This window comes from Melanotaenia boesemani, chromosome 13, assembly GCF_017639745.1.
Source record: "Melanotaenia boesemani isolate fMelBoe1 chromosome 13, fMelBoe1.pri, whole genome shotgun sequence".
NCBI classification, from domain to species: domain Eukaryota; kingdom Metazoa; phylum Chordata; class Actinopteri; order Atheriniformes; family Melanotaeniidae; genus Melanotaenia; species Melanotaenia boesemani.
This window is the reverse complement of record NC_055694.1, coordinates 20,928,550-20,951,208: the sequence shown is the minus strand read 5'-3', so window position 1 is coordinate 20,951,208 and position 22,659 is coordinate 20,928,550. Positions and strand designations below refer to the sequence as shown.

The following is a 22,659-nucleotide window of genomic DNA, read 5'->3' as shown; positions in this document are numbered from 1 at the left end:
AAGCAAAAAGCAACAGGTCCAAATCCTGTCGGTGCACGTCAGTGTAAAGCTTGTGGTTGTTGATGAGGAAGGCCTAAAACACAGACTAACTAAGTTTATTTCATTCACTGTGCATAAATTTTTATAAAGTAGAGCAGTGATGTTCCGGACAGCAGTAGAGCATGCCAAGAAGCACCCTGGTGTAAGTGCACTTTATTATTTCCTGTTTGATTTCGTGTTTTGAAAGCTGGACTTCATGTCCAGTATATTTAAAAGTATTTCATGATTGAATGCTTGTTGGATGACAGCAGTGTCTATGTGTCTTTTATAATAAATTAATGAGGGTAGATGGAAGTTATTTAAAATTGCTTTAGTGTATAAAGTCAGCTTTTGTGAAATAAAAATTTCTGTAATAATGAGTTAGATTATGAAAATAACTTGAGTTTACTAATGACCAAGTCATTGTTTTGGTTTTCTGTTGTCAGTTGAGTGCAAATTGTATAATCAAACAGTCAAAATGCATTTATTAATTTACTATACAGTTCTTAAGAAATTATTCCCACCATAAATACATAACCACATCTGTATCAAAATACTGCATCTGGCAGCGGATGAAGTTTTTGTCCATTCACACATTTAGTCTTAATGATTCCCTGGAGTGTTTGTAGGATGTTGGTTAATTAATAGGTCAAAACAGGAGCCATTATCAGAACTCTACTTTGGTCTCATCTAATCTTTTCTCAGTTCTAATTCAGTCAGTTAAGTTGCTCCAGTGGCTCGTTTTAAAATCAAGCCAAACTGAGAGCGGCTTAGGACTTTAATAACATATCAGCATCTTCTAACAACCCCCCAAACTCTAAACTGACTATATTTAAGAAGTTAGGAAAAGAGCTGCTGGTTTAGAATATGAGTTATCCCCACAGGGCAAGGGATTATTGCTGCATTTTAACTTGCTCTGCTGTCACAGAAAGAAGTGACAAAGCTTAAACTTCTTGTCACTGGTCTCCCTGGAGAAAGAGAGAGAAGCTGAAGGGAGGAAATCCCAATGAGACTCTACCAGAGGACCATAGTGTGGTCTGTCATCCTGATTCCTGACAGGTAGAGAAGCTGAGAGAAAGACAGAAAAAGAGAGCAAGAGAAGCTGCAGGAGAAAATCCCTGAGATCCAACAAACTTCCTTATCAAGTTACAGCAGAGAGACAGATTGAGAGACAGAGACGGTCCGAAAGTTTGAGTCTAGCAGAAAGACACATAGGAGCAGATAATCAGGCAGATAAAGTGCTGGAGAAACAGTGGAAGCCTGTAAAGTTACAGTCATGCTATGCCCAGAAAATTTACTAAGTGTCTGAACTTTAACAAGTTATTAAATTGAGCTGCCTCATAAATGCCATGTAAAAATAAAACTGATTATCACTAACCAACACCTAATCACATCATGCACCTGGGGGTGATGCATCACTCCCAGGTAAATAACCCCTCTTAACCAGTGGTTAGGAGGGTTAAAAAGAAAAAAAAGATTTAAGACTTTCCTTAAATAAAAAAATAAACAAACAGGCAAAAACAAATGGTTGAATGCTTCTGACATGACAAAGATTAAGTGTGGATGTGATGATTCAGTGATGGCTCAGGTAGAGTGAAGAAAGTCACATAAAGACAATGTGTTAAAAAATAGAAATAGACTCATGCTCACAATAACTATCAACATACTTTTTAAAGGGTAAGTGAAAAAGTCTGAAGAGTCCTCAAAAAGCAAATGGACTCCTGTTAGTTTCTTAAATAAGCATTTCACCTTTCATCCAAATGGTTTTTTCATCACTATGACTGGAACATAGTCATGCTTTAAACACCTTGTGGGGCCATTATGACTGCTTAGACCACATATGGGTCATTTACACACAAGGCCATCATGTGAGATTTTGAAATGACATGAATCTACATGCATCTGGTGGTGAAACTTCCTAGAAAGAGATATTAAAACCTCATTTAGTATCATTGTCCAGTACTATATGTGCACATTCATGCCTTTAACAGTGTACTTTATCATTTTGATGGAGAAGGACTCTTGAGAATTCCCATTTTCTACTCTGTAGAAATTGGCTGCAGTGTCACCAGCTGTGGTCTGTCTAGATTCTGGAAAGAGATCACAAATATTATGAGAGAAGAGGGAAGAAAGCCATCTGTCTCTATCTGGACAAACCATCACTAAACATGGGCTGTGTCCTGCAGCAGCTATCAGCAGCATGCAGTACAGTCCCACTCACTTTTATTATCTGCATTTTCATTCTTATCTACTTAAGGGATGGCTTTGTGTGTCAAAAAAGGCACATGACCTCCATGATCCTTAAGGTGCCAATGACCTGACAAAAGGTTGAATGTGTGTGACAGTTACTATATAACAGAGAAAGCTTCTTGATGTGAAGATAAGTGCCTTCAGGAACCAGGAAATAAGTCAAATTAATTCAGAATTACTAAGAATTCTACACAAAAAAAATTGAAATTGAGGAATTTGGGCAGTGCATGTTTTTGTCTGATGAAATATAATTATAATGTCCAGATTACATGGAGTTCAGCATGACCATACACTTGCATTTTGGGGTGTATTGTATTGAAATACAAGAGGGAAGATGACATTTTGGCAACATTATAATTGCAAGTTTATACACTACCAGTCAAAAGTTTGGACACATTTTCCCATTGGATTTAATGAAAAAGCGTGTCCAAACTTTTGGCTGGAAGTGTATATCTAAATACAGAATGACAAGATGATTACTGGTCTCAAAAGATTAACAAAAGAGAACATTTCCCACAGGAAAATAATCAAATAATCCCAAACCAAAAGAACAGTCTGTAAAAATGGCTTAGCAAAGAATGAGATTTCCATAATCAAGGCTGTTTTTTTAGTATATAGTTTTCTATAATTATAAACATTTATTTTGATGATTAATTGGTGATATCTAATGATGGTTTTGCTTGGCTGCATCAACAAGAAAGAAGCTAACAATTCAGGGAAACAGACCATCGATTTGTGAAGATGCATGTAGTTAAATCCATAAGATATGGCTCACAAAGATGGAAATGAAAACATTTTTTCTTACTAATGTTTGGGTTTTTGTTAAACTTTCTATTTTTAATTTAATAATTTAAACATTTTAGAAAAAACACTCAATGTGAATTTCTCTTAAAAACCCCAGTTATTAGAAATGTTAATTCCCATAATATATATTTTTAATAAATAAATAAATAATGTTGAATATTGATACAAGATAAACAGAAAAAAACTGTCAGATTATTTGAGTCAAATTACAATCTTTTCTTCTAAAATGTTATTTAGAAGTAGCAACCATGAAGTGCTTCAGTACCTGAGAATCTTTTCTTTAAACGAATGGCCTTTCTGCTCCTGTTGCCACAGTACTGCGTGTCAGCAGGTTCAACTGGATGGTGAGCGGTAGTAGAAAACAAGCGGGACACTAATTAATCCTCAGAGCTGCTGTTGGGCGGCTGCCCAGATTGAGTTACTTACAGAAGCTTTAAACTGTAAAGGGCTGAACAACGTCCTGATTATCTGGTACACCAGGTGGAGAAAATAATTCAAAGGCATTAAAAAGCTGGTTTTAATGACTAGCTACAGTATTCTCTTGATGTTGTTGTTTTTATGGCTAATGAATTATTCACAGTATTTTCTTGTAGCTAAATGAGTTTGATAACTTCTTTTACTTCTTTAAAAATGCTGTACCTGCCTTTAAATTTGAGAATGTGTTTTTCTTATTTACTGCCACTGAGGCTGATAAGACCTGTTTAACATACCATGCAGACATAACTTTTCAGACAGATATTTTTTAGGTATATTTTTCTTTCTTTTTTATGCACTGTTGGTGAACTATGACTGTTATAAACACAGCAAGTCTTTATCAAGCGAACAAGGACAAAGAGTTGGAGCACTTGTGAGTGAGTTACACTGTAGTCTACCACATGCAAAGATTAAGCAAAGTGTAAAATTATTTTTAGAGTTTATTGATTACAGTTCAGCTTTATGGTCTATTCCCATTTTATCCCCTTGGTGCTACTACGTGGTCCTACCCATTCAGTTTTCTGAGGTAAGATACCCCTGCATCAATGAGTAGAGGCCATCTACTCAGGCTTTGGAGGCCATTTGGATGGCTAGGTGACCACTACTCTTCAACTCTAAAAGAGAACGGGCATCTAATTTAGGCATCAAGGTCATTTGAATAACTGTCCCATTTCTGACTAACTTTCTAAACAGATAGTTGTTATGAGTTTGTTAAAATGTCCAAACCGTGTGGCTCCTAAGTTTAGCTTAATACCATTTGGTAAACGACACATTTCTCTGATCAATTGCATGCACAGTTTCTTCATTCAAAGACGAATATGGTTTATAGTCCACGTTATAACGTAATAAGTTTCACATTTTTGCATTAGAACTTTCTCGTTATAACGTGATATGGTCGGCATTTCTTGTTATTAGGATGGCAGCCCTACGCTTCTTTACAAAATCAAATCTAATTTTATATTATCAAATAAAAACTGCATACCAGCTGTGTTTCAGAGACCCCAGCATTAAAATGCAGTCCTGTACAGAAGTCTTCTCAAAAGCTGCTTCTTAATTCTTTGTACTTTACTTAGAAGTCATTGTAATCAAAAGTAGCCTTGGGCAACAGTTTGCAGGTTTCTGAAGGTGTTCCAAGTTTTTTTTTTTTTTTTTTTTTGTTTATTGGTGCTTTTTTCACTTATTTTCAGCCCAGTCCTTATTCATGACCATATTCAGAGGAATATTCTTTGATTGTTTGTTTGAAGCCACTTAAATGTAACCTATGATCATTCAAAAAGTACCAAACTCAAGGGCTAACACATTTCAGAAAACTGGACAAAGAACCTTTTTTATTTTTGGCAAAATGAAGAAACACTTTTGCACAATAACAAAAGTCCGATTATTTAGTTATCTATTTCTCTTTTCAGCTCATCCCCCAGTTCTTCTTTATCTGCCTAGGAATGGGTGGAGCGTCCTTATATCTTATCCGGTTGGCCAGAGGACCCCATGTTACGTAAGGATGTTAAATTTTCACTCTTGCCTTTGATAAAATGCAATAACAATGATGCATGAGGTGATAACCTGCTTTTAGTTGCCATGCTGAGCTGCTGTTCAGGATTTCACTGTATGAAGAATCAAGCAATGTACCTTGCACACAAAAACCGCTCATTAGTATGACAGTGGGTGTTTGATATGGAGAGAAAATCAACTCAGTATGATTGTGCGTGTGTAATATATGTAAACTGTAAACTAATCTGTGTGTAACTTTGGGTACTTGTATGTGTAACACGTTACTTGTAAACCATTTTGGTGTAACTTGGGGTAATTCACTGACACAGCTGTTTTGATTCCTGGAGTAATTTTGACACCAAGATAAGTGAATCCTCCCTTTGAAATATTACAAGGGTTCTTTATTGCAGGACTTTCTCTTTCTTCTTAATTTAAAAGGACTACTGATGATTTGGAAATTGTTTATAATATAGCCAGAAAATTGTCCAAATGTTTTGATCTGCTGCATTAAATTAGTATAGTTACAAGTCTGTTTTAGAAGAGAATCACATCTTCAGCATACAACGATTGCCTGTGTTCAATTTGTCCCAAGTGCATTCCCGATATGCCTTAATGTGATCTAACTGTCATAGCCGAGGGTTCGATGGCCAATATGAACAACATTGGTGAAAGGGGGCACATCTGGTGAGTTGATCTAGAATGACCATAGTATTTATTGAGATACATGCCATTGGGCTTGTGTACAAAATTTTAATCCATTTAAGAAAAGTCAGGCCAAATCTAGATGAAACAATGAATAAGTATGACCGTTCTATTAAATGCTTGTTGAGCGTCTAAAGATATTATTGTCTTTGGCATCAAATTTTTCATGGGTGAAATTGAGGACTCCTCTTATGTTGTGAATTCTCTGATGTTTTTGTACAAAGCTATTCTGATCATTATGAACCAGAATCACTGTGTTGGGTCAGTTTTGGAGGTGCTAGGCTTCAGTGTATTCTTTATGCGGTACACATTTCCCGACCCTCCACCTCTTCCGTGTGGTATTTGTGGCCACGTTGTGCTTCACTGCTGCAAAGCTGTTTTCCAAAGTGATGACTAAGCTTGCCACTTTACCCAGACGGTTATCTATATTGTCCACTTTTGAACCAAACTCAAATCAAAGCTCCTTTAGTTCAGCTAACACCGCAGTTAGCTCCGCCAGACCCGTTGCATTGTTTGCCTTTTTCACCTGACTTCTGAGAACACCTTTTTCACATGAAATTATCGCAATCCTTAGTCGTAATTGTTTTTGACATGATTTCAAGTTGGTTGGCAAACTTCTACCAAGTTTTTAGTAAAGTTTGTGCACAGTTGTGCAGAGCCTCTGTATCAAGTATCCATCTTGAATGCAGCTCAAGTTCCCCTCGAAACTTTTTTGCTTTGTATGTTTTAATTTAATCTTGAAAAGCAGCTTGTGTATATTGAAAGACACGTAGCATGGAGATAGTTTGTGTTTTGATAAAAAGTAGAGATCATATTTATTCTATGTCCCACTTAAACCTCTTGTTTGGGCTTCTTCTCCTCCTGCTGCTACATAAACTGAGCAGTTATTAAATTTCAGTAACAGTAGATATAGCTAACAAACACAAGGTATTGTAATGTCTTCCCCATCTGCATTTAATCATGTTTTTGCAACTATTCACAAGGTTGATGGAAAAGTTGAAAGTGCAACAGTCTGACAATCTGCTGAGTTTGATATCAGATTCTTCGGGGACTAACACGCCTCAATTCTGTATATCTGTTGGTGTATTTAGCTGGAACAAGACCAGTGACCCTGAGCCTTGGAATAAACTGGACCCAACGTACCAGTATAAGGTAATATAACACACATACAAGTTGTAGTTTGTATCTGACATGTGAAAACTGTCCTGTAAATAATTTCTTTGCAGCATTAAGCATCTATTAAATTTGATGTTTTTCTGCTTCTTCCACAGTTTGTGGCCATCACCACAGACTATAAAAACCTGAAGAAGGAGGGACCTGACTTTTAAATCTCACAAACCAGAATGAATTGAAATCCAAGAAGATCCTCATATGGGGTCAGATTCACTTTGTCTGTCCCCCTTGACCTCAACAATGCAGGTGGTTGGTGAAATGTACCCCAGATCGGGATGTGATTTTATTGTATCTAAGCCTGTATGATTTTGCAAAAAGCTGCTATTTATTTGGTTAATGTGACTGACCCGGTCATGTAAACATAGTGGACAAAGCAGCATTTTTACATGCTCAAATACTTCTTTATGAGAGATGCTCACTTAGTTGTGCATCCTGACAGTAAGAAAGCTAGAAACAAACACATCAATATATCTAAAATGTTCATAAGCATGTGTTTAGTTGTGGTTAAGTGTTTAGGATATCTAATATGTATCTAAAGAGCTTAATCAATAAGACATGCTGTTACACGGAGCCCAATATTGTCTAGTGTAGCTTAAATCTCCCTAATGTGTTAAAGTTTATGAGTATTTTGTAAAATGAAACATTTGTAACACAATACACTGAAAAATAAAATTATTCTGCAAAAGATTTCATGTTTTCCATAACTGATACAGACTATAAGTTTAACTGCCACTAAATTCTACATTTACATTGTCAGTTATGGAAAATCCTGAGGTGCATTAACTAGACTGGAATCTCTCAATAATAATAATAATAATAACAAACCTTTTGATTCATGCCTAAGGAGGCTGTTTTTTTTTCGTTTTTTTTTTTTTTTTAGTTGTTGTTTTTCTTCTTTTTTTCTTTACCACAAACATGCATAAGACGTGACTTTTCTCAGCCACCTGCATGAAAGAGAGTCAGATACAGATCTTTTTCCATACAGTGACTGATTGAGCAGACCCATCTGTTGGCAGTGCAGCTGTCACTTTGCAACCTGATTAGCTGATGCTTATTCAGTACAGCTACAGTTTCCATGTGTGTGTACCAGAGGTTGTGTTGCACATGACATGTGAGAGCAGCCCAGTGTATTTGGTCAGGATCAGTAGTGACAGGAGTCTCAACAGGGTGGTGTTGATATCTGACAGCAGAATACTATTTGTAAAACCTGAGGACACACCACACCGAAAATAATTTTTCCAATATTTAGAGTATATTGTAATGGTTTACACTGATTTCCTAGAAACATCAGACACAAAGTGATCTTACCATCTTTTTTTATGAGATAATAATCTGTTTGTTGTTAAATTAGGAAACTATTTGTGTCTGCATCAATGAATTATAGACATAACTTATCCCTGCTTTTATTCCCTGCCTTAAACACACACACACACACACAGACACAGAGAGAGAGAGAGAGAGAGAGAGAGAGAGAGAGAGAGAGAGAGAGAGAGAGAGAGAGAGAGAGAGAGAGAGAGAGAGAGAAACAAAACAAAAAAACAAAAACACAGTCCATACATTTATTTTTGAAATCATTCAAGGTCAAGGTCAAAGTAAAATGTTTTTTTTTATCCCACCTAGGGAAATTCATGTGATTATTGCACATCTCACAACATATAGTGTCGCAGAAAGAACACTACACATAACATAAAAAAGAACAGTGAATAAATATGGGTAAAAACAAGATAAAAAAAAATAGAACAAAGTAATCTACAATCCAGTTAAAAGTAAAACTGCTGGGAATTGATCATGGTGCTATGTATTTCAGGTCAGTTGTTGTTTGAACTGTTTGCTGCAGACACATAGGACTCCTCACTGTTTTAATCACCTGCTGCAGAATTCTGCCATTCAGTCGTTTCTCACAATAATTAGAAAGGGAGAATGAATTAGGTCACATTACATTAGCTCATTATTCAGATGAGCAGCAGATGCCTGATCAATTCAGATGATTCCACCAGCTACATTCATCACGGGTTTGTTGCATTTTTTTCTAATCTTAAACATTCATGTTTCCAAAAGTACAGCTGAGACCAAAAGACAGAACTCTTTTCAGGAGAGCCTTAAACAACATGCAGAATGCAGCTATCTAATCTCAAATTATACAGTTCACTAAGAAAAAACATACTTTGCTGCAGTTTCTTTTCTTTATTTAGTGTGCATTCTATAAAAATCAGTATGTTGTCAAATATTTATTAACAGAATATTTGTTAATATTTTTTATAATATTTCTTAACATATCTGTTAATAGATTGTTAAGAGATTATGGCCACAAACATTTATTTTTGCTTTGTGCATTAGCAAAATTATATAAATCCTTCTGGACTGCAAGGGTTGCTGTGGCAGTGAGTTGTCCAGTGACCCAAAGGGGTCAAATAGTTTTCCTCAAGGAGTTTAAAAAGCCTTAAATATCACACACAGAAGAGTTGTCAGGTCATGAGAAAGTCTCACAGAGATGAAGCAGATTAGTCATTATTTGTATTGTGATGCTTCCTGTGTCTCTGTCAGTGTGTGTTTTCTGACGACAGTGTTCCTGTCCTCTGACCTGGGATTCAGCTGCCTCGTCTCTATAGAGGGGACACATTCCTCTGGCAGGAACAGAAGCAATACTCATCATCTGATAAACTGATGTGAGAACAGAGCAAAATGCTGAGCAAAAACAAAAGACGCCTGAAAACAAAAGTCCAGTCAGTTCTTATGTGAAATTAATATTTGGTGCTCCAATGTGCAGCGCTTGCTGTTCCAGGCTCATTTATAGCTGCTTTGTGAAGCACTCTGTCGCATAGAGGGAAATCTTTTCTCTGAATCATGAATAAAGACATCGAAAAGCGATAACCACAAAGTTTCGTCACAGACAGTGACAGAAGAGGCTAGATCTTTTCATGTTTCTGGGAAGGTTTCACTGCAGCAGTCTGAAGAACAGTGGGAGAGGACGTGTTTAAATAAACAGAAGTTTACTGAAGACAGTGCAGGACTGTGTCATAAGATGCTCATCTTCTCATGTAACCTATGGCCTATAATATCTGTTTATTGTAATTTGGGTTGACATGAAGAGGCTCACTGAAATATAGATTACCATTACATCAACCTCTTGTGTTTATTTGCTAATAACAAGAGTAGCTCAATCGAATGAGAAATATATAGCGCATTTTGTTTCATATTATTCAAGCATTTACTGTTTTACAGCAACTACGGATACAACTATAATGCTTACTTTGATATTTATTAAGAATGATTTTACTTAATTTGTTTATTTGCAATTAATTGTGAAGATATTCTTTATACAGTAATATAAAAGGCTGGCTGACAGTAACTGCAAGAAATAAAACTGAATAAATCCAGTGTTTAAAGTACTGTATAAACCATATGAAGCAGATACATCAAAACTTGTTTAGTGCTTCTATCCCTGGGTCTAACTGTCTTCCTGTCAAAACTCTGTCACTGTCGAGGGATAAGCTGTTATTTTCTTTTTCTCAACTGTTCCCTAAAGTTGACACTGAGAGGAAATGGCTGGAGGAAATTCCAGCAGCTTCAAATGTATCGGTGTTTAGAAAATCTGCAGGGGCTCCTCCCTCATTTAACTGCAAACGTAAATGATCCTCATCACATCTGCGATATGGCAGCAGGTATTCATGCCACATATAAACATTTTCAGTTTTGAAAATATGTTGTGTTTAATTTCCTATTCTTCTTGAAATATGACTATGAAAAATCAAAGCTGCTGTTATGTGGCACACAAGGCATAAATCCTAAAAGTACAGAGTGAAAATGAGTGTGCTGTTAAACCATGTTGTCATGGTGCATTTGAGGCTTTGAGAAACTAAAGGGACCCTGAGTTTAATTCCAAACATAACTGCTGTGAGTGTCTTGGGCTGTGGGATGAAACCTGACATTGCTGAGGGCTTTAAGAAAAAAAGGTTTATTGAATGACTGCTAAAATTACCAAAAAGTATTTTTCATCTTTGGGTAAGAAACAGCTGTCCTCTTTATTTAAGGGAAAATTAATGTTGAAATACAGTGTTGCATTGGCACTTCTTATTTAGTTCCATCTTTATGAGAATTATTTCCGTTATCAATCTAATCTGTGCAAAGCAAATCATCTTTAAACATGATGATCATATAACAAAACCTGTTGATACAAATGAAAAAATATGATCATTTTACTTCTATGGGGGATTAAGGTATTTGCTATTAGCATTTATAAATATAACGTAATGGCCCCCACAACATGTACCAAAATCCCCTGTCAGCATTCACTATTTGCTTGAGATTTAAATGCGTCCAGGTGTGTGCCAGAAACAGATGTTTGGCTAGCACCGGGCACCTAACTGATTTACAGATCGGAATGACGTACTGGATCCAGAGCCAAAAGTTTCAGGGGATTTTGACAGCTTTTTTTAGGGCACTGCTCCCACATTTACCTGAGTTCATCATTTCATAGAACCACCATTCTTATACTTATCAGGTAATGCGCTAAAAGTTATACCTCATTGTAAAGGTAAATAATCAGGCTTTCCAAACATGTATAATACATGTTTAATACTAGTATTAAAGGGGCGAAATAATTAACTACACACAAATGTCCTTGGATTATTGTACTAAACTTATATTTTATTGATAAAACCTTAAATTACAAATTAGCAAAAGAAAAAAACCTAAAATTTTATTATACGCTAATAACAAAGCAGCTACATGTCAGATTATATTATCATATTATAATGTGTCTTTTGAGCAGTGACCTTGTATGATATGACTCTTACACTTATTATTTGGTTAAAATGATGCCACACAGAAATGTGGCAGTGATAAATGCAAACATTATGAGCAAATATAAGACATTTAAAATAAAAGACATTTTGTGCAGAATATTGCCATTATGTGACTGATAAAAAGCTCCCTGTCTTTTTATTTATGTTCAATGGTCAGTGAATCCTGGCATGGGGAAGGGCCTTGCAAATAGCTCCACCCGTTGGCGGAGCTCTGCAATGTGTGAAACGGTGTCCGGGTCCTTCAGCAGGAAGGTCTTGAAGCTGGCAAGATTTCCTGTTTGGAGACAGAAAGAATTAAGTTTGGTATTTGGTGAAAGCAAAATAATGATTATCATACTGTCTTTTTAAAGTACATTAACAAGAGTGCATCTCGGTCATAAGCCTACACAAAAGTGAAAACCCATCTTACCAGTTTTCTTCTTCACATTCAGTGCAATCTGAATCCCTTCATCAATGAAGTCCACAACCTTTTTAAAGTCTGCTTCCTTAAGCTGTCGTGAGGTCAGAGCTGGTGCTCCTATCAGAAAAATAAGACATAAACACAAATAGATACTTTATCACTGCTAATGAAGTTGATGTGGAGGATAAGACCGGTGCAGCTGAGAAACAGGGCTGAAAAGGGACTAACACAACTACAAAAACAATCACAAAGGTATAAAACAAAAGGTGGTCTGAATGACTGATCCATGCTCAGACTGAAGCTATACACAGAATACTAACATTTACAACATCCTCTGTTCAAACTGTACATTTACACACTTGCGTACCAAGCCGGAGTCCTCCAGGAGTGAGGGCGCTCTTGTCACCAGGACAGGTGTTCTTGTTGGTAGTGATGGACACCAGCTCCAAAACCCTTTCAGCGCGGGCGCCATCCATCCCACGAGGTCGAAGGTCAACTAAAACCAGGTGGTTGTCTGTCCCACCTGAGGAGAAGAGAAAGAAGGTGGGAGAGAATATTTAAGTTTTAAAGTTAAATTTAAATTCAGTTCATCTTAAGCTCAACTGTGTATAATGGTGAAGAACACTGCCAGTTCCCTTCATGCTCCTATTAAAGCTTCATGCTGACACAGACAAAAGTTATCATTGCTTCTTTAAAATTCCCCTAATAATGCATTCTTCCCATTCAGCTTAGGTGAACTTTTCCAAAGTTATAAAAACAGAATGCAAATTAGGTTAGAGGGGGGAAAAAAGCAATTGCATCAGGCACCTTAAGAGGCAGAAATGCAACAATAGTAGAAAAGCTGACTCTAACTTCATAGTTGGAAAAAGAAGACAGAAACTTTTTTTCTAGATTTTAATTTGTATGAAATATGTACCTGACACCAGGGTGTAGCCTTTCTTCAGCAGAGCATTAGCCATTGTATTGGCATTCAGCAGCACTTGAGCAATATACTGTTTAAACATGGGAGTGGAAGCCTGCAGAGATAGAAATTATGCTGTGTGAAATAGAAAGACTATATCAGAATACTTCAGATGACAACCACTGTAGGACTCATATGTTTAATACATGAGCTACTGAAATTAAGCTGTTTCTTTAGTCTGTTTTCCCTGAAGGTTTTTCTCTTTTATTAGATTGTACAGGATTATGTCGGATATTGGTGTGTAAAATTAGTATGGACCTGTTTGAGTGCGACAGCCACTCCAGCAATGGCATGGTTGTGCGGTCCACCCTGAAGTGATGGGAACACAGCAAAATTCACTCTGTTCTGGAGGTCATAGAGTACCTCCTGACCTTTAGCATTTACGGACCGCACACCTTTTCGGTAGAAGATCAGACCGGCCCTAAGGAGATAGACAGGAAACCAGACAACTGCTTTTCTTCATGTGTGTCAGTAATGAACTGCATAAACATAGAGCTGCAATCAAAAGATGGTTCCCACCTTGCTCCACGCAGGGACTTATGGGTGGTGGTGGTGACGAGGTCAGCGTGTTGAAAAGGAGAGGGAACAGCTCCAGCTGCCACCAGGCCACTGATATGAGCCATGTCTGCCAGCAGGTAGGCATTCAGCTCCTCACACAGCTGAGGAACATTTACGCTCATTTATCATTGTTCTCAACACAATCTCAGGAGAGAATCAATATAAGTTAAAAAAATTACAGAAGTTCTCTTAATCTCCACACAAGCACAGCTTAGAGTCAACATCAAATGTGCCTGTTTATCTGCTGAAATGATGACATTCACCCTTCAGTATTTTTACCATGAGGACAACCTTCCACTTGTCACCACTCTTTGCCACAAATGATTGTAAGATGAAAGGAAGGCATAGTAGAAGATGCTTCTCCACCAACTTTCCGACAAAAAAAGAGTAGTTTGAGACTTGTTTGTTTTCCACAGTCCAAGCTTCTTTCCATTCTCCCCATGGCCTGCATATTTTTTTCATGTCATGTGAACCCTGTCTAACAGAAAACAGCAGCCTACTGTTGTAATATGTCTTACATGAATGTATATAGTGCGCTATGTGAAGTGGTTTTATAGCCACCTCCACCACTACTGCTGTAACTGTCTGTATAAGATTCACTTAAGGGGAAGACAGTAAAAAAAGATTATTTCCTCTAATCTTTGGTGTCATTCTTTCCTCACACAATAATACTTCACCTATGGAAACATTCAAGGTTTACTCCCCTGGATTATGAGTCTATAGTGCTTTGGACATTTTGACAATTGTAACTACTACACATTTTCTAATAAGATTGCACTGTTGTTGTTGTTTTTGTTTTTCTATTACAATTCTTTTACAACAGCATATACATTAGAATACAATATGAGAGGAACCTTTTTCATGCGAGGGTAGTCTATGAGGCGAGCATAGGCACTGGTTCCTGCAATGATGAGCTTGGGTCTGAAAAGGCGGGCTGTCTTCTCCAACTGGTCATAATTGATCAGACCTGTTTGAGGCTGTAATAATGCAGAAAGCCAAGAAGAGAGAAAAATAGTTGCCTCATATGTTTTCTGTACTCTTTAGGTTTGCTGAAAGTTTGATCTGGACCATTATTTGTATTCACAGACTACTTACATCCAGCTTGTAAGGCATGGATTCAAAGTAAATGGAGGTGGCTGAGATTCTCTTGTTGTCTGTCATGTAGCCATGTGTAAGACTAAAATGTGGTGGGCAAGAAAATAACATTCATTATTATTAACATTTATTTATTAGTAAAAGAGTATACAGTAGAACAGCACACATACTGAGTAATTTAACTAAAATCTAACGTTTAATAAAACAAATAATGACAAATAATGTCAGAACCAGTTTGACTTTAAATATAAAAAAAATGTTAAAAACTATCTAAAATTTGACTTGATAACATGTCCTACTGATTGTTATTATCATTCAGAAAAGTTGGATTATTTAACAAAAGAAGATCATTTTGTTCTTTACAGGACTTTGAAACTTGTTTATTACTTTTTGAGTTTGATTGTATTTACGATCATGTTTTCACAGATAGTTATTATGTGTGTGTGCCTCTGGCTTAAACTAGTACACTCACTGTCCACCATCAGGTAGATCCAGACCCATGATGCGGTCATGAGGCTGTAGCACAGATGTGTAGGCTGCAAAGTTGGCGGGAGATCCTGAGTAGGGCTGGACATTAACACCCCAAAGATTCTGGTCCAGACCAAAGGCAGTTAGTGCTCGCCTCTGACACAACAGCTCAATCTGGTCAACAACCTCAGCACCTCCATAGTACCTAAGAAAACCCAACCACACTGAGTATGACATATGAGTATTATTTTATAAACTTTAAAATCACACTGTATTGAATAACATCATATCACACATACATCCATGTATAAAATTCTGTTGGATCGTATTATATAACTTAGCATCATGTCATAATATGTCATATTGTATCACGCTGCATCATATCTTTTTTCATTAGATCATTTCTTACTATTTTACTATTTACAACTGAGGAATGCAAGGAAGTCCTATTTCTCTGACATTATTACCATAAACTGTCAAAATGCTCGGGCCTTATTTGCTACAGTCGATAAGCTAACAAACCCTCCTGTATCAGTAGCAAAGGAGTTTGCCAATTTTTTCACAGACGAAATCCAAAATATCAGATAAGCATTTTCTTCATCAACAGCAGATTTGGGAAATATACTGTGTCCATTGAAAACCAGTGTAAACACCATGACACAGTTTTATTCCATTAACAACAAAGATCTGGGGGACATCTTACATCACCTGAACTCCTCTTGCTGTTTGAACATCATGCCCACAGTCCTTTGTTCTTTTTTTTTCTTTTTCAAAAAATTCTCAAAGACTCACGAGCCAGATCTGTTACAGACTGTGAACTTGTCTTTAACTTTTCTTCTCAGAGCTGCTGAAAACAGCTATAAACAAGCCTTTGCTCTTAACCCTTTGATGCATAGTGTCCACTACAGCGGACACATATTTAAAGGCTGTTTTTAAATCCGTACATGGGTGTGGATCATACATTAGCAACTTCATTGGACAGTAGTGAGTCACCAATACTCTGCCACGTATAAAGAATAACTACATTTGATATAGTTTGTAATTACCAAGTTTGCCTCAGTAATAAACAGGACAAGAAAATGGTCCAGGTGTTTTTATAGACGATTTGTATTATATTAATATGACAAGATGTTATTTAATAAATATTTTCATAGATCAAATGGAAAAATCAATACACTGAGTAAAAATTAAAATAAGATTAAAAAGCAGAAAAACATCAATGTGCATGTTGCTCGAAGTAAAATGTTTTATTTAAAAAAATGTGGTACTGTTTTGTAATAATTGATGCACCAGAGGGTTAAAAAGGTCACTCTAGACAAAACACAAATGAACAACTACAGGCTGATCTCAAATCTTCCATTTTTAAGATCACTGAAAAGGCTAAAAGACTTTTTAACAAACAAAAACAACCGATCAGGTCTTAAACAGCACCACAGCACTGAGACTGCTCTGACCAAAGTGATTAATGACATATGTTTAAATACAGACGATGGAAAAATGTCAGTCTTAGTTTTACTGGACCTCAGTGCTGCATTTAATACAATTGACCACAACATATTACGCAAACGACTCAAGACGCAAGATTCCATCCTGGGGCCTCTTCTGTTTAACATATACATGCTCCCACTGGCACAGGTCATAAAGAACAACAAAATTAGTTACCATATGTGACAGGAGGTGTTTCCCTCCAGGCCACTGTGGGGCGTTGGGCAATTGAGTTCACGGCACACTGACGCCGTAGTGGTGCTGAGTATTTAAGCCCAGGTGTAGCACATTACACTCACACTCTTTTCCCCCTGCCTTCCAGGCAGCGTGACTGTGTCCTAGGTTGGCGTGGCAGCCTTGGCCACAAGTATTTGGAAGTATCACGGTGATCGCCTGTGTGGGGGAGATGTTTGTGGTGCGGGGCGCTCAGGTGCAGTACCACCAGTACGTGGTAAGTCTGTTTGATTGGAATGCCTTTTGCATGTAGTGTAGTTCCCTGCTCATGGCTTTCTATATGCTGCAGAGGGAGAGTGCCGTTGGTTGCCCTCCGTCCCCTCTGGGATTCACTGACGTTGCACCGGTGGTGAGTCGGCAGGCTACACAAACATGAACCAGCATCATGCATATTATGTTAAAATTACTGTTTTGGTTTTAGGGTGCTGGATAGGACAGATCCTCTGTCAGACTCATTAAGCCGTGGCGGCCTGCTGTTCTGGCTCTATGATGACCCATGTGTTGGCTCTATGACAACTCATGTTTTGGCTCTACAAGATTATGTTTTGGTTTTAAGAGACTTTGCACAAGCAGTCCAGCGCTCGTGCATATGTTTGGTCTCCGGATTGTCCAGGTATAGGTCCAGCACATTGTACCATCTGGGCCTCCTGTATTCCTCTCAATTATTGCAAACATGCAGTTTTTTATTTATTATCTTGTGGGCATTTTTAATTGTTTTATAAAGTTTATATTGTTTATTGTGGGTTTTAACATTTTATTTGTATGCAGGCGCTGGGACCCGAGGAAGCCCCCCATATCCTGGTGGTGGCTTTTCTTCAGCGTGTAGAGCACGGGGTGTTTGGTTTGATGCTGCTGCTGGTCCCAGCCCCACACTTTTAATAGGGGGGTTTTATTTGTTTGGTGCCCAATAAACTGTGTTTATATTCTGAACTGTCTCTGCCCTGTGGTGCAATAACAAACCAGCGTGCATAATAGTGTGTCGAGAAGAAGTTCCCAGAGGCGGTGTTGCCTCTGGGTGGCGTTGTCAGACAAAAGATCCTTCGTGACCATTTGCTGGTCACTCAAAACCCAGCAGAAACCTCATAATGCCACACATAGCTATGCAGATGACACGCAGATTTACATTACAATGTCACCAGGAGACAGAGGCCCTGTATAGGCTCTTGTTAAACATATTAAGGCTATTAATGATGCACCTGAACTTTCTTCAGTTAAACAAAAACAAAACTGAGGTGATTTGGAGCCAAAGAGAAATGATTAAAGGTCACCACAGAGCTTCATTCTATTCACCTAAAAACCACCAATCTGAGTGTAGCAATGAAATCAGACATTAATTTTAAAAACACCTTAAGGGAATCACAAAGTCTGCCTACTATAACCAAAAGAATTTATCAAGGATAAAATGTCTGTTTCAGCAGGACCTGGAAAAACTAGTCTATACTTTCACCTTTAGTCGGTGTAATTTTTTTAACAGTGTCTTTACAGGTCTACATAAAAAATCAATTAAACCTGCAGCTTGTTCAGAACTCTGCTGCTCAAGTCCTAACTAGGACCATAAAAGTGAACCACATCAGTCCAGCTCTGAGGTCTTTACACTGGTTGCCAGTCCATCAGAGAATAGACTTTGAAGTTCTGTTGCTGGTCTATAAAGTTCTGAATGGTATAGGACCAAAATATAGTACAACAGTGACCTCTTGATCCAGTATGAACCTGCCAGACCCCTCAGGTCATCTGGATCTGAATTTTTTTTTATCAGTTCTCAGTGTCAGAACCAGACATGGAGAAGCTGCATTCAGCTTCTATGTTCCACATGTCTGGAACAAACTCCCAGAAAGCCTCAGATCAGCTGAAACACTCAGTTTATTTAAGTTAAGGTTAAAGACCCACCTGTTCTCTGTTGCATTTGAAAAGTTTTTACTTTGAAAGAACAAATTTGTTTCTTTTAGGCTTGAATTTTAAAACTTGATCACGTTTTAAATAATACTGTCACCATCCAAAGTTCTTTTTTTCCTGTATCTTTTGTTTTTGATTTTAAATTATACTTCTTATTTTCTGATGTTTTGATCTCTTTGTAATGTACTTTGAATCATCCTGTTGTTGAATTGGGCATTACAAATAAGTTCTGCCTATTTCATATTATGTTGCATCATTCTGTAACATTCAATTTTGAGTTACAGTGTGTTGCATTGTATTGCATAATGGTGTGCCACGAGTGCAAGTTTAAATAGTATTTGAGGTGCATCATATACAACCCACTCGAGTTAACATTCTAGGGAAGTAAAATTAGCAAGCTGTTTTTTTATATCATAAAATTACATGCATATAAAAATATTTTCAGTGATCTAACAGTAAAGAGAGCTGGCTGCTGCATCCATCACCACAATCTATGGGAAGTCTGTGGAGCTGGTGGAAAAATACAAATGCCTGGGGACTACCTTTGACAACCTGCTGAAATTTTCCTCCAAAACAGAGGACAATCTCGGGAAATGTCACCAGCGTCAGAATCTCCTAAGGAACCTCAATTCCTTTGGAGTCAACAAAAAAATCATGTTAACTTTCTATAACTGTTTCATTGAAAGCATCACCACCTTCTCCTTAACTTACATGTTTCACTCCATCAGTCTCCAGAACAGAAACCACCTAGAAAGCACAGCCAGAGTCTGCTCTAAGATCACTGACAGCAGACAAGAACTGTCTCCTCCATCTATGAATAACAAACTTCCAGGCTGACCAACACGGTCATGCAGGACCCTTCACATGCTCTCCACCCTGCATTTGAGTTGCTCCCCTTGGTGCAGCGATTGCACTGTCCCACACTATATGCACTATATATATATTTATATATATATAGTAAATACTGTATATATAGTGTGATTTTATAATGATATAATATAATAATCACTATTGCTTAAATTGTCCCCTGGGGACAAAAAAAGTTATTTGAATTTAACTGAATTGAACTGAAGTGTGTTATCTGTGTGTTTACCTTTGTCCAGGGTATCCCTCAGAGTATTTATTGTTAAGACAGGAGCCCTGTGCCTCCAATGCTGCACGGCTGCAGAAGTTCTGAAAGAATAAAAAAGTACACTTTTATAATCAGGACACAGTCATTATCCATTTCCAAATTTTTCTTTATACAGTGAAGGGTGACTGAACACCCCTACTCTATTTCAGCAAGCCCCAGAAAGTTTAATCATAGTATAAACTTTAATTATCAAGTTTGTTTTTAGTTCAGTTTTGTGCATATTGTATTGCAAATAACACATATACAATAAAAAAAAACATGATGTGTTTGAATCTGTTAAAAATGTTTTATAAATCTTATAAAGTATTCGCAATTGCTTTCTGTGTGGGAACAGAGAGAGCTTCAAAAAACAAAATGAATGCAAATTAATTTTCCTCTTTGTCTCAGTCGCTTCTTTGCTGTCACTTCAGCTTATTTATTCTTTATTCTTTCACTCTATCTTCTTCAGCCGCCCCTCTATCTTGTTATGGTACTAAACCTGTCACTGTTCTGGAATCCCTCAATCATTGTAGAGAGGTTTAGAAATAGTCCCCCTGACAACTCTTTTTATGACATTTCCAACAAACATTTCTTGACACACAAAGACAAACCTATATACATGATTGCCCTTTCTCCCCTGTCTCAACTCAAAATGTGAAGATTAGTGAGAAAACATCAGAGTAGAAGCTAATGAGATCATTAGACTGCATTCCTGAATTAAAAAAACATGGATCTCTACTGGGAGTCAGCCTGCAGCGGTGAATGACTGACAGCACATGCACATGAAGTAGAAAATCTTTCAGATGTCATTGTGACAGATAAAGCTGTGGATTTATAATTGCTGAAGAATAAAATAATAAAATCTACAGAGTCAGACACAAGTTAAAACAAAACAACAACAGTGACTTGTGCTTTAAGGACCATCTTTTGTAAAAGGTGTTTTTTCTTGCTTCCTATATATTTACCAACTGTGAGCAAAGGAGCGCTCAGGGGATATATACATAGCAACACCTTGTCATCCACTTTATTCAAATCCTAAGAACTTGAAACAAAAGTAATAGAGTGATCTGGCTGCTGTTTGTCTTCTTTAGCTGCTAAAACTTTATCAACAATATGGAAAAAAAATGTTCTGCAAGAAGAAAGGAGGGAATTTACCTGAGGAGCAGATAATAGTAAACACATTTTTTAAGTTGACCTGCCAAAACACACCTGTTGTTCCAGCGCTACTTTCACACATAAACTCTATATGTGATGCAAACCACTGAGCAAATATTTAAACATTTATTTCTGAAGTTTCACAGCAGACTGGCTGTCATCACAGTTTACATAAAACCTACACAGAGGAAGTCTTCAAATTTAGTACTTGGTTGTTGTTTTTCTTCTTTCTTTGATCACCGTATGATGCACTGATCATGTTTCTTTCTGTAACTCATATATTCAGGTCTCACCTCTGATGCAATGAGCTCTAGTCCCCGACATTGCCTGTCCTTCTCCTGCTGCAGGAGGCTCCACATTTCTGAATCGTCCTGGGCCAGGCTCTCCTGTCCCGTCCACCCACTTCTGCTGCTGAGGGTTCGTTTGCATGACTCTGCTGTAATCTGCCCTACACATCCAAAACGCCTGAGGAAGAGGGGCTTTTGCATGGAATAGTGGGTGAACACAGAAGAATTTTAATTGCAATGTAAACCTCATAAATAATCATTATCATGCTCATGAGATTGTTGTGCTACATTTCAAAAATTTCCATCGCGATTTTAATGGTCAAAGCAGAAAGAAAGAAAAAAAAAAACGTTTCGGGTGTCTCTTTTGTTGTTGTTGCTCCTTTGCTGTCCTTTGAAACCATCATGAAGAGCAAACTTGCTTGAAAAACACTTTCATCACTCAGAATTATAATACTTTTCAGAAGGGGTTTGGAAACAAGGGTGCTAGAATAATGTGTTTTTTGATGTTCTAAACAAGCCATTAAATGAAAGGCAGTGAAAAACAAACATTTAGCGGAGCAGTTACGGAAAACCTTGAACTTGAAAACTGTATGGGGGTTAGCCAAGGTCTTGTTTGTTACAACTGGTTTGTAGTTGCATGATAGTTATGTAACTGAGTGTTATTTTGGCATATTAGACAGATTGTTGTTGCAGCATAAATATATGTTGAAGTGAGTCTTCTTTTATGTTTAATAGTCACTTTTGTCTGAGCTTCCATAAAGTCTGAACTGCACATGAAGGTGTTATTCTAATAAAATAAAAAATTTTAACAAACACACTTATCAATTTTGTACAGTTATAAAAAAATCATACATCTTCAAAGCAGGCAATTCAAATTAAGGTTAAGCTAAACTGAGGTGATAAGATAACCTAGTTGCAGTAATAAGTGAATAAGTAACAGCTGCTTTTGCATGAAATGGGGGTAAAAAAACAAGCAATCTTGTATGTTATGAATAATTAAAGAAATAAACTTACCCGTAATGTCTGCCGCAGTGACAGAGAAAGCATATCTGTGGCAGCTAAGGCCTTGGGAGAACTGAAAACTTGCAAGGTACAAAGGGTAAAGGTAAGAATATTCTGGAAAAAAGCCAGGGACATGCGTACTTTGTGTCACCGCTTAAAATGACCACTAGACTACATCATCTGTTTCATCCCACTCTGTATCAGTTCTCTGGAAATGAAATAGCTGATTGATGATAGTTACAGAACAATCAAACAAGGAATTCATTTTATCGTAAATAAAAAATCAATAATGAAAA

At 37.2% G+C, this 22,659-nt stretch overlaps 2 protein-coding genes across 2 annotated transcripts; one reads left to right on the top strand and one right to left on the bottom strand.

Annotated features, from left to right (window-relative positions):
• On the top strand, positions 1-7,716 carry LOC121651053 (NADH dehydrogenase [ubiquinone] 1 alpha subcomplex subunit 4-like 2). The gene is made up of 4 exons (XM_042002906.1): positions 1-181; positions 4,953-5,038; positions 6,828-6,888; positions 7,008-7,716. The coding sequence occupies exons 1-4, from the start codon at positions 140-142 to the stop codon at positions 7,062-7,064; spliced, it is 246 nt and encodes an 81-aa protein (XP_041858840.1). The 5' UTR covers positions 1-139; the 3' UTR covers positions 7,065-7,716.
• A 3,819-nt stretch (positions 7,717-11,535) lies between these two features.
• On the bottom strand, positions 11,536-22,572 carry LOC121651473 (serine hydroxymethyltransferase, mitochondrial-like). Its single transcript, XM_042003708.1, has 12 exons — positions 22,376-22,572; positions 21,368-21,553; positions 19,902-19,981; positions 15,201-15,401; positions 14,729-14,810; positions 14,488-14,610; positions 13,595-13,734; positions 13,334-13,496; positions 13,031-13,130; positions 12,482-12,637; positions 12,124-12,231; positions 11,536-11,988 (listed from the first exon to the last, which is right to left on the bottom strand). Exons 1-12 carry the CDS (start codon positions 22,496-22,498, stop codon positions 11,861-11,863), a joined length of 1,590 nt encoding a protein of 529 aa, XP_041859642.1. The 5' UTR covers positions 22,499-22,572; the 3' UTR covers positions 11,536-11,860.
• Positions 22,573-22,659: the final 87 nt, after the last annotated feature.